Source organism: Sceloporus occidentalis, unplaced genomic scaffold, assembly GCF_023333645.1.
Source record: "Sceloporus occidentalis isolate IW3139 unplaced genomic scaffold, rSceOcc1.0.p SCAF_46, whole genome shotgun sequence".
Lineage (NCBI taxonomy): Eukaryota > Metazoa > Chordata > Lepidosauria > Squamata > Phrynosomatidae > Sceloporus > Sceloporus occidentalis.
Genome location: NW_028317026.1, coordinates 5908218 through 5924678, shown reverse-complemented (window position 1 = coordinate 5924678; position 16461 = coordinate 5908218). Strand labels below are relative to the sequence as shown.

Genomic DNA, 16461 nt, shown 5'->3' with positions numbered 1-16461 from the left:
GCTAAATTGCATGGACTGGCTTCAAAGATGGCCCAAAAAGAACATGGGGGCAGAATGACCAGATATGAAAAAATGGTTTAGAAATAGCAATATGCTACTTGTACTTATTGCCCTATAACATGCAAAATAAGCATAAAATAAAAAGCATTGGGATTTCTAAACTTAGGACAAATACTAGAATCTATTTACCAGCTTTTTTCATTAGCTTTTGTAGATGAGTAAAATAAAAGTAAAAGTTTTTAAATTTTCACCACATTTAATTATTTTTTTGTAAATTAGATGATATGACCAAAATAATGGTATCTAATGCTGGTCACATTATCACAGCACTGTAACTTTTCTCCCACCTCCCTCTCTATACATATTAAGTTACCTTAGTCTTTCCTGATATTCTTTACTATTCACCAGAGCCTCCTATGAACTCAATATATCAATATCATTCTGGAAATGAGGGTCTTCAGAACCATACACAATATTCTAGGTGAGGTGTTGTGGTCGTGGCCTGTTTTATGCAAAATTATGCTAATATTTCACAATTTAGACAAAACACATCTAACAATACAACAATAAATTTGATTCAGGAATACAGTTAAATTATGTAAAGACGAATACCAACAGATGTTATGATATATAATGATATACTTTATTAATACCTCTAGCGGTAAAAACAATATATCGAAAAAGGTTACCATAACAAAGTTACAGACTGTCAACAATTATATTCTAATAACATTGTAATAACATATGTACTTAACTTCAGAGAGTATCAGCATATCAAATGACTCCTTTGGTGTTCAGTTTCCAAAATGGCTCTAGATACCAGGATCATATAGAAGACTTTAAAGGATTCTTTCAGTAGTTGTTTTCTAATTCTTAGTTACAATACTAGGCACTAAACTAGTCCTAGCTTCTTGGCACTTAACTAGCCCAAGATGGAAGAGCAGCTTTCTATTTCATACTTTTCTCTGGCAAACTTTTACAGCTCCCTTAGCTTCTGCCATGCTGCTTCCTTCCTGTCCTTCCAGTCTCCCCTGCTCCTCCCCCTTCTTCCTGGAGTTCCTGATATCCCATTGTTCCTGGCATAGCCCACATGGCTTTTCATGTAGGTAGCCATTATCTATGGTCTTAGATAAACAATAGATGTACACATCACTCACTCTCTAGTGCTACCTGGTGGTAGAGGTAAGGCACTTCTTAAACAATAGAACTAATTGGTATTGTAATGTATGCCACAGTTAGGGGAGTGGTTTATCCAAAGGGAGATACAGATATTGCGTCTGTGACGTGAATCACTAATAATGGACGATGCAATCCATGTCCACAACATTCCACCTCTTGATTCACATCATATAGTAATAATACATAAATGTATCTCTCCAGAAAATAATCCCCCCACCATGGCACTCATTTCACAGATATCTTGTACATACAAACATATAAAAAACATAACAGTTATAATAACCCTAAATGTTATTCCCAAAAGATTGTCCAACTGAATCTTTCCCTCGTGTGACACTCCTCTTGCTCTTGATCGATCTTGATCCTGTCAAGACAGCAATTCCAATAAAATCCCTGCGAGTGGAACTCCATGCTCCCATCTGCGTGAAATGTCTTATCCTCAATAGAAAGCCAGGATCTCTTAAAAAGGACACCAATCTGCTAAAGAGAAAAGAGGACACGGTGAAGCATCACACTTATCATTGCACTACAAATCATGCACAACAGTACATTTGCTGCCTTCCTGACTAAAGCCTAGTCCTCCATCTTCCTAGAACAGCATTATCCCTCGGTCATCCTTATACTACCAGGGCTGATTTGGATATCCAAATGGATTTCTAATCCAATTCAGTTCCCGGGGTTCTGAAAACAATACAACCCTCTTCCACAAAGCAAACATCAATGTTTCATTTCTTTACATCAACCCCTCATGTTTCATACTCTGACATCCTCTTCAACCCAAATTCCCACACTATAATATTTTGTAGTCAGTACTTTACTAAAGAATAATGGTTGCAAACCCTTTCCCACTCTCTATCACTACTGGGGACAGTACTCGAATGAGCTCTCCTAAAAACTCTTTGCACCACTCTACCATCCTAGTAGCTTTAGGTGGTAGGCAAGGGACCACTATATGCTTAGTGGTAATTGGATAATACAAAAGTCCATATATGCAAACGTTCATCTCTTTTGGTTCTTCCTTGAATTCTTTTAACAGTCTCTTCTTGCTGGATCCACAACAAGCCACAACTCTTCTGGCAATTCAATCCACCTCTAGGTCTTCAGTCTCCACAGCTGAACTGCCTAATCTGCCCATCTTTTTTTCTTTAGGGCTACTTTGTGCGGCCACCCTCTTCATGAGGAATCAACTATTCATTCTCTTTCTCTGAGTAAATTCACATGTTCTGTGAGCCATTTTTTTAACAGGTTTGCAGCTGCAGGAGTACGGAATTACAATGTACTCTGTGACTGGCAACCTTGCTCGATGTTTCTTGTTTGTATCTTTATAATCTGCCACTGTTAATTGTTCTTGCATTATGCTCAAATATACTCAGTCCACTGTGTCTTGATGCACTACCTGTATGTATACAACTTCTTCTTCCAGGCAGAGCCAACTTGTTTGTTCACCACTGGTGCAATGAGAATTAAAGAGAGCATTCGCTTATTCAATCCCAGCCTGCCACGTGTCTGCCTGTTTACATATACATTCATCTGCATTGACTTACTCTGAACCGCAGCACTCACTAATGGTGCTGCTGCATCCACATCCAGATTGTCAGCAGTCAACCCAGAGTCATCCGGCTTTTAAAACAGGCAAGACAAACGTGTTAATAGAGCTGCCAGCTGGTCGAATATCTACCTCTTTTCTGTCCTCCAGGCTGTCGGTTCTGCACATGGCAAACCGGCATGGCTGAGGAAGAAACATTTACAGGTTTTACATGTTCCCTTAAGTGGTTTTTACTAGGGACGCACGAAAACAAACACCCCTCACTAATAGTTTCCGTACTGTCCCGTTTCATATGATTAACCCCTGACTTCTGACTTGCAAATTTGGAAAGAGTTAAAACACCTGCAGGGACTTCAATTGTCAAAGGGCTGTCCTGCAACACCTCTTTAGTTTCTGCCCCCTTTATCCATACCCCATTCTGTTTCCTTGCCTTATCCCTCCCCCCAGCAACCTGTTGGCACCGATCTCTAGTTGATACTGTTGCCACATTTACCACTGGGAGCACACCATCTTGTAATAATGGGGAGGTCATGGCCCTGTTAATCGTCCTGCCATCTTTATCATTAGGTAGGGGTGGCTCTTCTAAATGTACATTGGTATGTATGTTTAAATGTGGAGAAGTCTTTGTCAGTGACTCACTAATACTACAAGGGTTGTAAGCAACTTTGTGTACCTGCCTAAGCCTTCTCACTACCGATTTCCACTTTTTAAACATCTCTGCAGTAGAAATACCATTTATCTCTTCTCTGGGTACACCATTCTGTAACAAGTCATGCCACATTTGCCTTCTAGTCATCCTACTCGGATTCCCATCCGACTTTTGTGCTGAAAATTGCACTCTAGCCTTTTCTGCTGTATAAACCCTCTTAGTGTCCTTGGTTTCCATGTTTAACTCTTCTATCTCAGCCAATAGGGTGGTTACATGGTGTATTTTTCTATTGTTTCCCATTCCATAGAGCAGAGATAGCAGGGGAACTTTTAGATATGGCGGTGCAGTCTTTAGAAGCTTTGACCGCATGCTAGCTGTAAAATCCTCCATATCAGGGCCTTCCCAATTACCCTTGTTCAATCCTGCAACACAACCCATAATCCTTACATGATTTATGGCATCTTTAATTGTTACCCATGGGGTCGATGGCTCAATATCTGAGTGTGATGGATAAACTTGTAATAAAGCATGGCGAACCATGTCTACCAATGAAAAGTTCCCCCTAATCTCTCTCACCCTCCGTAATGCCTGCATGAGCTGCAGATTCAGTGTCAGCTGCCCCATACTTATGGCTTCCCTTGCATTCAACAGCACACTGTCAGCTCCTCCATCCCACATGCGTAGTAACCACTCGCCCACATTTTCACCCACTTGCTGTTTATGTGTCTTAGCCAGCTCAATGAGCTCCATATGTGTGTAACTCTTTACCACTTCCTTCATCTCATCACGTGCACCATTTCTCCAACCATGCTCCCTATCTTGGTCGCAGTGTATTCTCCTTTTCAGCTGTTGTATAATGATAGGACAGGCCTGTCGCCGGTCCAGTTCATTATCATCTTCAGAAAAGGACACATACGCATCATCGGATGACCGGAGAGTCTCTGCAGGATCCCATGTGGGATCTGCCACCATTGCTCGCACCTTACTTACAGGCTCTAGTTTTCTACATCTCTGCAACCTCCTGTGCTTGATCTTGCTTACCATTAAGTTAGTACATTTCTCTTCTAGAGCAGCCAAATGGCACGCATTACTACGCATACATTCTTTGGTCATAACTAAAGAATCTTTGACTTCCTGCAACTCTCTCTTCAATGCTTCATTTCTCTGCACCTCGTGGCTAAGGGCCTGCACAACTATCCAGCCTGTGGTGGCAGCGGCTTTCCGCTCTTTCTTGGAGTAAACTCCTAGGTCTAAACGTAATGCCTGCACACCAAGTTCAGTACCAGCATCAGGATAGACTGGAGCTGCATATTTTATCAGTTCCTCAGCAATGGCTTTCCAACTACCAAATTCTGCCCATACAGGAATTGTTCCATATTTTGATCTTTCTTGCCCTGCTACAGCTGCTTTCTGTTTGAGTGTTCTGAACATCTTTACACACTATTACAAGCGAGTTCAATGCACTAGACTCTCTACTGTAATATAGGGGTTATGCACTAGAGTTTAAACACACAAACACATGGCTTTAGAGCACTAGAGCGTAAACATACAAATCTGTAACTTTATGCGATAAATGCAGAGTAAATACACGGTATTCTCATTAATAATCTTTACTGTATCCTGCCGACTACGCCAATTGTTGTGGTCGTGGCCTGTTTTATGCAAAATTATGCTAATATTTCACAATTTAGACAAAACACATCTAACAATACAACAATAAATTTGATTCAGGAATACAGTTAAATTATGTAAAGACGAATACCAACAGATGTTATGATATATAATGATATACTTTATTAATACCTCTAGCGGTAAAAACAATATATCGAAAAAGGTTACCATAACAAAGTTACAGACTGTCAACAATTATATTCTAATAACATTGTAATAACATATGTACTTAACTTCAGAGAGTATCAGCATATCAAATGACTCCTTTGGTGTTCAGTTTCCAAAATGGCTCTAGATACCAGGATCATATAGAAGACTTTAAAGGATTCTTTCAGTAGTTGTTTTCTAATTCTTAGTTACAATACTAGGCACTAAACTAGTCCTAGCTTCTTGGCACTTAACTAGCCCAAGATGGAAGAGCAGCTTTCTATTTCATACTTTTCTCTGGCAAACTTTTACAGCTCCCTTAGCTTCTGCCATGCTGCTTCCTTCCTGTCCTTCCAGTCTCCCCTGCTCCTCCCCCTTCTTCCTGGAGTTCCTGATATCCCATTGTTCCTGGCATAGCCCACATGGCTTTTCATGTAGGTAGCCATTATCTATGGTCTTAGATAAACAATAGATGTACACATCACTCACTCTCTAGTGCTACCTGGTGGTAGAGGTAAGGCACTTCTTAAACAATAGAACTAATTGGTATTGTAATGTATGCCACAGTTAGGGGAGTGGTTTATCCAAAGGGAGATACAGATATTGCGTCTGTGACGTGAATCACTAATAATGGACGATGCAATCCATGTCCACAACAGTGAGGTTTGACTCTTTGTTCTCTTCTGTGTGTGTGTGTGTTTGCTTTGGCGCATCTAATAATGTGTTTTGTCTCCTTAAGTCTACCTTTATATTTGCTAATACCTTATGTGTGCCACATCTGTAGAATACCACAGGGATTTCTTTTTTCTTTTATTCTTATTAACAAGTGTAATGCAAAGTTCTGCTGACTCCATTTAAAGATGCCCAGGCCAACATAGACTCACATACATATATTTCTATTTTAGAAAAATCATCCTTTCAAAGATCTAAAACTTCTTTGTGCAGTGCAACACCTGTCCTTACACCATGCGGATTAATACAGTGCTTTCTTCTAGAATACATATGGATTATTTACTGTAATAATATGGGTTGTCTTCCTAAATGTGACTGGGAGGTCCACATCTCAACTCTTTGCATCTGTTTTCTGAATTTGTCTTTTAATTAATTTAGTTATATGTATTTGCTGTAGCAAAAACATAAATAAACATGCCTACATTCAAACTTATGTAATGACATATACATATAAAACATACACATGAAACGTGCTAATAATTTAAAATCATGCTGTTTTCCGTTGGTTTGATTAAAAATTCATGCCAACTACAATGATACTGCATCCTTCTATTATACAGGGCTCAGCTTTAGTTAGAATGTATAGCCTCTGCAGGGGGCATTGATTACTATGCACAGAATAGAATATGAAAAAGCATTTGAAATAGACTTACATTTGGGTTATTTGCCTTAAACTTGCATGAACTTGCTGTTTAGTGAATAGATCTCAATGTTAGCAAAGTCGCTTAATTTATCAAGGAGGCGTTGTCTTATTTTCACAATTACAAAAAATGAAAAAACAGATGTTGAGAACGCTGAAAATTCTTTAAGTTAAATAAGACTTTGAATTTGATTTGAGTCAAGTACCATGTTTTTAGAACAGGAGCTGAACGTCATTAAAATATGACTTAAACTTCTAAGTCAAACTATTGTCACCTGCTTTTTTTATATGGCTATAAGGTACGTCCAATTGGAATTCATTATTAACTGCAAATTTAAGAAAAATAACAATTACATTGTTTATGTTGCTCTGCCTTTTGATAATCCCCAGTTTCTTATCTCTTAATTTTGCAGGTGCCTTTGCTTGTAAAATGGTCCCATTTGTCCAGTCTACAGCTATTGTAACGGAAATCCTCACAATGACATGTATTGCGGTTGAAAGACATCAGGGCATCATACACCCACTAAAAATGAAATGGCAGTACACCAACAGGAGGGCGTTCACAATGCTAGGTGAGAGAACTTAGGCAATTTTATGTATTACCCCTTATCTTTGAAACTACCATGAGTATTATATTTTTACTTTCTGAAGTAAATAAATAATTTTCTAAGCATGTATTATAAAACCTGCCTACACTTACTAGCAGTCTTCATGTATTGCCATTATAATTTTAGTGAAATTACTTTTTTTAAGTGCTTATGTTATTTCTCATAACCTTCTGTATATTGTTTGCAGGTATTGTTTGGCTCATAGCTTGTCTGGTTGGTATACCAATGTGGAATGTACAGAGACTGGAGGTAACTAAATCTGTTGCTGTAACAAAGTTTGCCCATATTCATTTATTCTAACAATTATACTAATTACAATTATAAACAAATACAAAGTGGTTTAAAATAAGTTTATTTTGTAATTTTCAGTTATTTTGTACACCTTGTTTTGGAGGGATGTTTACTTTAATGTAACTATTGTGGTAGGAATAACAGAACCTTTTTGATTGGGCAGAATGCAAAGTGCTAAATACGCTGAACTAAACTTTTCCCTAATGTCCTGTAATGGAGTGTGAGTACCAGAAAGTATTGATTTTATTCTCTTTGCTCTACTTTTTTTTAACATTGTTTTCATTTTTATTATTGTATAATTGTTCAGTGTAGTACCTAATTTCTAAGTTGTATAAAAATATGAGGAATTCAGTGTCCAACTAGGTCTGCTTGAGTACATGTAGAAAACATAAAAATACTGACATAGATCTAACATGATTTCTCAGCTGATGATAATTATGATCTTTTGTTGATCATATCAGCAATAATTTACACCACGCTTTATAGAGGAATACTGAGTGACAGAAAACAGAATCCCTAGTATGGCATCCTTGTGGTCACAAAAGATTGCTGTTTTGACAATGGCATTGTCAGCGACTAGTTAACTGGATGACCAGGCTTTCATAACTTCATTGATTTGAATTGGTCATCTGACTTTGATCAGATTAAAGTCAATAGAGAATGTAAAACACTTGGGGCCAATGGTGTGTATATATATATATATATATATATATATATATATATACACATTTTGCAATTCATTTCCATTGGGCATGGATGGGATTATATATTTTTGAATATTTTCTTTAGGCCACGAATAAAGATCAATGTCTTTGCAAATCATGAATGGGTTTGTATTTATGTATACATATGTGTCTTTGTCTTATAAACACAATAGGGTTCACCTATAAATCTCCAGCCCCCATCCTGTGCTCAGTGACATCGAAGGGTGTTAATGTTTAATAGATAGCTATGGAAGCATGGAGTTCAAATTTTATTGCAAGACAGGAGGCTCATATTTGCTTGACTTTCTTTACTGTCACCCTAGCAGCAAAGTAAAAATAGAACATTGGTAACCAATCATAAAAAAGTCCAACAGTATAAGCTTGGATGCAGCCCCTCCTACTTCCTCTTTCTTTGCTGCTCACCATGAAGTCAGGTCAGCCCTATTACATTGTAATTTCTGTGTTATGCAGATATATTGCATAATTATATATATTCCGTGTTTATTGCACTCTAATTGATATATATAGTTTTTTGTCTGTATATATTATTGTGTTTGGTCCTTTTGTACCCATTTTCTCATATTTTGTGAGGTACTTATATTTGTATATTTCCGTTATTTCTCCTTCGTTTTTTCTTTTCTTATTTGCCCCTCTCCGGTTCTTATTTACCTTTTTACTTAGCTGGGAGCTTGCCCTGGCTCCTCTGCATTGTGTTTTTTTCCTCGTGCGTCTGCGTCTTTACCTTTTTTCTTCCGTTATTCCGTTTTGCCGTCTTCCTTATTGCGGCCGCCATCTTCTTCATCTCGTTCTCGCGAGACTTCGGGCGCCATTTTGTTTTTTCTCCGATACTCGGCAACGTTGCCGCGCAGTTGTGATTTAGTCTTCTAACAAGCAGGTTCTTCTACCTCGTGTCCAGTGCTTGAATTAAGCTCCTGCTCCTCGTTTCAGTTACCGGAGGAGTTATTTTCCCTCCGGACATTGCCTAGAGGCTACCATCTACAAAAAAAAAAAAAAAAAAAAAAAAAAAAAAAAAATCGCTACTTTTAAAGAAATCTATATTTACTACGGTGAGCCATTGTTTTCTGTGCCTGGATCTACTGCAGTGTATCCCCTAATATATGGACATTGCTGGCAGACTCATCCTGTAACCCTTTCATTGCTCCTTTTTTATTTATCATAAAATATGTCTGAGGATCCTAGTCCTTCTCAGGACTTTATTTTATCCTGGTTGGAAGCTAAGTTCTCTTCCTCCATGGAATCTATCATGGCTAAAATGGCACATACGGTTCCTGCTCCTGCTCCACTAGATCCCTCTCTACCGCAGGAAATATCTGATGGTGATTCAGAAAAATCTGAAGTATCCCATACATCAAAACGTCCCTGGAAAGGGAATAGTATAACTGCCGGCAAAGGCAAAGGTCCTGCAAAACGCCCCAAGTTGCTTCAGGACAGATCTCAATCATTAGAGCTCGAGGACGTTAATTCCGGGGGTGTTCTTCAACTCCTCGATGAATGGAAAGCGACATCTTCGGATGACTCGCAGCACTCAGATTTTCTGGCTACGTCCAGAGATCGTCACTCACAATATATACGTGAGTCGACTGTGGGTGAGCCCCAGCAGAAGTCTACTAATGAGACGTCTTTATTATGCCAAACCGCTTCTGCTGATACTCCAGTGCATGACCCTGCAGGGGTTCTTTTATTTGAGCCATCCAACATGCGCCATCCTAAGGCTACAGAATGGGCACCTCCAGAACACCTGAGTTTATACCTACAACGATGGCTACGCAAACCATTAGATAAGGAGGTGCGTAACAAATTAAGAGCAGAATGTCCTCGCCCGATCATTCCGGGAAAAGTAACGGTCACTCCTGAATTTGACCAGAATGTGGTTTCTCTCCTCTCCCAGAGAGGTCGTGACCCACGCAAAGGATTGGAACAAGGCCTGAAATCCACGCAGGATAAACTGTTGGATATAGTGGGTCCCATTACTCAAATTTTATCTTTGGCGGACCGTGCCCTTCTTCAAGATTCTATCCTAGATCCTCGACTTATCAGAGATTGGGCCCTCAGGGTCGTTTGCCTGCTAGGCAATGCAAATGTGGCTATTTCCACTGAACGAAGAAAGGCGGCACTGCTCAGAATGGATCCTCGCCTAGCGGAACTGGGCTCCAAAGAGTTGGGCTCTTCTGCCAATGGACTCTTATTTGGCGATACTTTCGTGAAAGAATTAAACAGATATGTTTCTGTCATGACATCATGGACAAAAGCCAAGTCTTCCATGCGCAAGGTCTTCAACCCAGACACCCGTTTTTCCGCCAGGGCTGGACGACAGAGGGGCCGTGTCTCCAGCCGCTTCACGCCCACAGGCTCCAGGAATTTCCAGCAACAAAATACCTCTTTCTACAGAGGATCATACCGTCCACGTGCTTCCTACACCCGTGGTGGCTACAGAGGGAGAGGTTCTACACCATCTTCCAGAGGCCGCTTCAATTCCGGTAAGTACTGTGTCTCATCATCATCATGCTTCCCTTCCACAGGTAGCAGGCAGAATATCCCGTTCCTACCATTATTGGCAGGAGATCACATCGGATCCTTGGGTTCTTCATACGGTAAGGGGTTATCTAATAGATTTTGTTTCTCCTCCCCTACAAGATCAGCCTCCTGCTCCGGTTTTCAGACCCACTTCTGCTTCCGACCTCATAGACAACGAGTTATCGTTGCTGCTAGACAAAGGGGCCATAGAACGAGTCTTCGGTCCTCCCGTTTTTGTCAGCTCAATTTTTCTGGTCAAGAAACGCACAGGCGATCTCCGCCCGGTTATCAACTTACGGGCTCTCAACAAGTTCGTGGCCTACCATCATTTCAAGATGGAGGGCATTCATCTATTGAGAGACCTCATGAAAAAAGACGACTGGTTCACTCGTCTCGATCTGAAGGATGCATATCTGTCGGTCCCCATTCATCCTCATCACCGCCAATTCCTTCAGTTCCATTGGAATCATCAATTATGGCAATTCAATTGCCTTCCTTTCGGCCTCAGTTCAGCCCTTTGGTGCTTTACCAAGCTCCTCAAGCCAGTAATGGCTTTCTTCAGATCCAGGGGCATAAGGTCCATAATCTATTTAGACGATATCCTCCTGTTTTCCCATCATCCAGGACTTCTCCATTCCCAAACCTCATTTGTCATAGAGACTCTTCATCTCTTGGGTTTCCTGGTCAACATGCAGAAATCAGAGTTGATTCCGACTCAAAAAATTTGTTTCCTAGGATTCGACATCGATTCTGTGTCCGCTCTTCTTTGCCTTCCAAAATCCAAGATCGCCAACATCAAGAAGGAGATTCGCGCTCTTTTGCGCATCGATTTTTGCCCCTTACGGAGACTTTCTCGTATGGTGGGCCTCCTCTCTTCTTCGATCCAAGCGATCTTCCCAGGTCCTTTGTACTACAGAGCGCTCCAACGACTGAAAGCATCCTACCTCAGACGGATACCATCTTACGACCAACCGGTTCATCTCACTACAGAGGTACGTCAAGAACTCCAGTGGTGGCTGCTCCACATGCAAGCCTGGAACGGCCGGGCGATTTTCGGCGCTCAACCGGATTTCGTTCTAGAATCCGACGCCAGCATGCTAGGTTGGGGAGCGAGATCATTCACGGAGGCCACGGGAGGTCGATGGTCTCGAGAGGAGAGTACTTTACACATAAATCATCTAGAACTGATCGCAGGATCCTTCGCCATTCGCAGTCTGGCAAAAGACCGCTCGGACTGCTGTCTTCTCTTACGTATGGACAATTTTTCAGCAGTCCGCTACATAAATCGTTTGGGAGGAACTCGTTCCAAAGGTCTGACGGAGATTACGAAACAAATTTATCAATTTTGTTTCGAAAGAAACATATCCCTGTTGGCAGAATATGTTCCGGGAGTGGAGAACCAAACCGCGGATTGGTTTTCCAGGAATTGGCGAGATGCCAGCGATTGGATGCTCCACAGAAGTGTCTTTCGTTCCCTCGATTCCCTCCGAGGTCCTCTTACGCTGGATCTATTTGCATCCCGCATAAACCATCAGACTCCAAATTTTTTTCAGTTGGCTTCCAGATCCGGAGGCTCTAGCTACGGATGCTTTCTTACAAATTTGGCCACCATCGGGAGCTTATGCTTTCCCTCCTTTTTCTCTCATTCCCAGAGTCATCCAACACCTCCTCAGGACGCGAATATCTCTCGTCCTAGTGACTCCATTGTGGCGCTCCCAGCCTTGGTTTCCAGCTCTTCTGGAAATGTCGATCCAGGATCCTCTAGCTCTCCCTCTTTTCCCATCTCTTCTCAGGGGACCAGAAGGTCAATCCCATCCTCTGATTATCGAAGGCCGTCTCTCCTTGGTTGCTTGGACGATTTCCGGGGATTTCACCCTGTCCAGGGATTATCGCAGGACGCTAGAGACTTGCTCAGAGACTCTTGGGCTCCGGGTACACACCAGGCTTATAGAGCCGCATGGAAGTCCTGGTCTGCTTGGTGTGTGGGACGACAGACTGATCCCCATTCTGCCCCTGTAGCTTTCGTATTAAATTTTTTGGCAGACATGTTTTCTTCTGGTAAATCTTATAGTTCTATTAATTTGTCCCGTTCGGCCATTTCCAGTGGTCATGTCGGATCCAAGGAAGGGCCCATTGGAAAGGATCCTTTAGTTTGTCGTCTTCTCAGAGGTATTCGGTTACGACGACCTCCGACTGCTAAATACGATTCCTTCTGGGATGTTTCCATTCTCCTTGATTTTTTGCGTCAATGGCCCGATAATGATTCTTTGACTTTACGTCAATTATCGGCAAAACTTACCTTGTTACTTTGTTTACTCTCTTTTCGTCGTGTGTCAGATGTTAGGGCTTTGGAGGTTGGAGCAATTTCCTTTTCTCCTGAAGGAGTCATTTTTTCTATTCATAGACGTACGAAAACTTCTTCGACTTCTATTTCTTATCCTTACCTCTCCGAGGATCCCAAACTTTGTATCGCTAGATGTCTTCAGACTTACCTTGCTGTTACTCGTCCTCTGCGTCCAGTTTCAGCTTCTCAACTTTTAATTTCTTATTCTAATCCTTTTCTTCCGGTTTCTTCTCCTACTTTGGCGAGATGGATTCGTTGGCTTCTCACGCTAGCGGGTATTGATCTTCATTTTGGGGCTCATTCTGTCCGAGGTGCAGCGGCCTCGGGTGCTTTCTTCGCTGGAGCTTCTCTCTCCGACATTCTCCACACAGCTGATTGGTCACGCGCATCCACTTTTCGGTCCTTTTATTTTCGGCCCTTATCTTCGGCTGTATTGCCTTTATTGACCCGACGTTAAAAAAGCAAATATGAGCCTCCTGTCTTGCAATAAAATTACACAATTATTCTAGACTCGATGACCGAATAATTGGAATTTTAATAAAGACAGGAGGCGAATATTTCCCTCCCTCCCACCCTTTTTCTTATATATATTTTGCCTGTATTATTGCCTTTTGGTGAAAGGTTTCTACCTTCGCTATATCTATATATATATACATATATATTTTATTTTTCTTGGTATATTGATTATTTGATGCTTATGGCATTCAGATGCTGTCACGTGTCTCTCTTCTTTTTCAGTCTAAACATTTCTGTGGGATCTCCTGGTTCCAGTTTTACCTGATGTCCAGGGCTTCAATTTGATGCTCCGATCAAGTTTCTTCAGAGGTTTCTTAACTGTTTCGTCTTCCGTTCCATGGTTCGCAGATTGCAGAAAGAGGAAGTAGGAGGGGCTGCATCCAAGCTTATACTGTTGGACTTTTTTATGATTGGTTACCAATGTTCTATTTTTACTTTGCTGCTAGGGTGACAGTAAAGAAAGTCAAGCAAATATTCGCCTCCTGTCTTTATTAAAATTCCAATTATTCGGTCATCGAGTCTAGAATAATTGTGTAATTATACCCCCATGCCAGCCATCTCCTGCCCATTGAAGAGGGCTTGAAGAGGTTAAATTGCCAACTAACGTTTTGGGGAGAAACAGAGCCCATTCCATTCCTCTCCTACTCGCTTTATCCCCTGTTGTGTGAGATGCATGGGTTTAAGTGATACCATTTCAGAAGCTTCTGTCCTCAACCCCAGATTGTAATAGTTGTTCTTTTATTACATTTTTCAACCAATTAACTAGATACTTTCTATGCCTTTTATTCTCACATGAAACATAAAATCATGTGCATTACTCCTATATTTTATTTGTTTACCTTTTATACTTAAGAAGAAACATATGTCTCCCATATCTCTTTCTTGTATGTTAGTTATTGACGTTATTGCAAAGCTTTCACATTAAAAAATATAACTCATTTAATGAGGAAAATCTCTAGTGAGAACAAGTAATAATCTTTAATACCATAATGATTCTTTATGATTTAGTTGGAACCAGGCCCGGACTGGGACAAAAAATAGGCCCGGGCATTTAAGCCCGAGCAGCCCATATTTATTTATTTATTTATTGTTAAAGCCCACCCTTCATGTACCATCTTTGCATTTACTCATTCACACAAATCATTAACACATTCATTAATGCAGTCTCACAAATCATTCAAGCAATTCATCCACACATGAATTCATTAATTGTCATACGCATTTACACAATTCATCCACACATTTATTCATTCATTCATTCTCATACGCATTCACACTACCTCCCTCCCCATCTTATATGCCCCTTCTCACTATGTTCCCCCTTTTCACTATGTACCCCCTCTCACTATCTATCCCCTCTCCCCATTTCTCACTATCTAACCCCCCTCTGCCCCTTCTCACTGCACCCCCCTCCCTCACCCTACTTACCTTGTTGCCGGAGCAAGCAGCAACTGCGGCCGGGCCCGCGGCAGGACCGGACTGACTGGGCCCATGCGGCCTCTACGGCCGCATTAACGCAGGGCATAAGGGGCACCTGCCCCTTAAGCCCGCCGCAACTGCGACCGGGTCCGATTTGTATATATAGTTTTGTGTGTTTGTTATGCAAAAGGTGGATGTAAGCGTGTCTTTTTTGAATCGAAGAGAATACTAGCAAACTTTGTTGCTTCTGTATTAGCTCTTAAGTTTCAGTAGACAGTACATCGCACTTTGCTTTTTAAGTGCTCACGTTACAAAAAGCTAGATTGCTGTCCATTTTTATGTTTCAAATGTTGCTTTTGGATAGTTATTTTTTTGTTGAAATTATTTTTATTAAATAATTTTTAAGCACCATGTGTCAAAGATACATTCATACATGTCATGCATTTTCTGAGCCACACTATGGAAAATAAAACAATGTAACCCGATTGGTGTAACTTCCACACCTGGTCCGTTGATGGGTTAGTGTTGACGCTCTTAACCTTGTCTATTTACTTGTTTGCGTGTAACTGGAATCTGAGGCTCCAGTGGGGTTGTCTTGAAATGATAATTAATGCGGTGACAAAAGGTACATCCATCCTCTGCATAATCTCCAGTTCTCTTCTATCACTTTTGAACTTGGATAGGACTGGTCTTGGTGGGCTAAACCACCATCCTACCCAGGCTGTCCTCATCTGGTCCTCATGCAAGTGGACCAAACCTTGGAGCTCTTGTGATTGCTATTTACAGTATATCTTTGTTACATCTCACTAACCTGAGAGATTCCCCCCACGTTTTTCCTTCTCTGACATCCCACTTTTGTAGCAACTCAAAATACTTCCTAAAAAAATATCTATTTGCTGAGACTGATCAATGCTGTTATAAACTTACTTTTAGTAGAGATAACATCACCATAGGGATAACTAGAGTAGCACCACATGTACTTAACATTTTTATTTATTTTATGATAAATTTTTTGTACATTCATTTAAACATGCGGGAGTCTGTCTCAAGCTGTCAAGAAAAGTGGTAATTGTATTACAACATTTACAAAAGGTTACTATGGTGATGGGAATTTATTTTTAAGTTTGCTATAGAGCCCTCAATATATATTTTAAGCGTTGTTTTCTGGTGGGCAGAGGTGCTATTAAACAATATATAATAATGTATTAATAATAATAATCTGTACATTGTTATTTAGCTTCCTAATTGAGTACATATACCCTGTTATGGGGAAATAAATGAACTGTTTTTAAATATGTCATCATTTCACTAGAACATGTTTTCATTTTCTATAAAATGTCAACAACATAATTGTAAATAAGACATGAAGGATTAGGAATAATGTCGAAATGTACAATTTCTTTCAGCCTTTATTTTGAATAAATACAAAAAATAGTCTACAGAATGACAAATACGATTTGTCTATATTATATTCCTGGAA

The 16461-nt window shown here is 40.4% G+C and overlaps 1 protein-coding gene across 1 annotated transcript in view; it reads left to right on the top strand.

Moving 5' to 3' along the window:
• LOC149289372 (pyroglutamylated RF-amide peptide receptor-like) overlaps nucleotides 1-16461 on the top strand; it is a 63118-nt gene that overhangs the window by 17255 nt on the left and 29402 nt on the right. The window contains exons 2-3 of the mRNA XM_089490783.1: nucleotides 6978-7136; nucleotides 7360-7421. Of these exons, the coding sequence (XP_089346909.1) occupies nucleotides 6978-7136; nucleotides 7360-7421 (221 nt within the window). The remainder of the gene's footprint in view (nucleotides 1-6977; nucleotides 7137-7359; nucleotides 7422-16461) is intronic.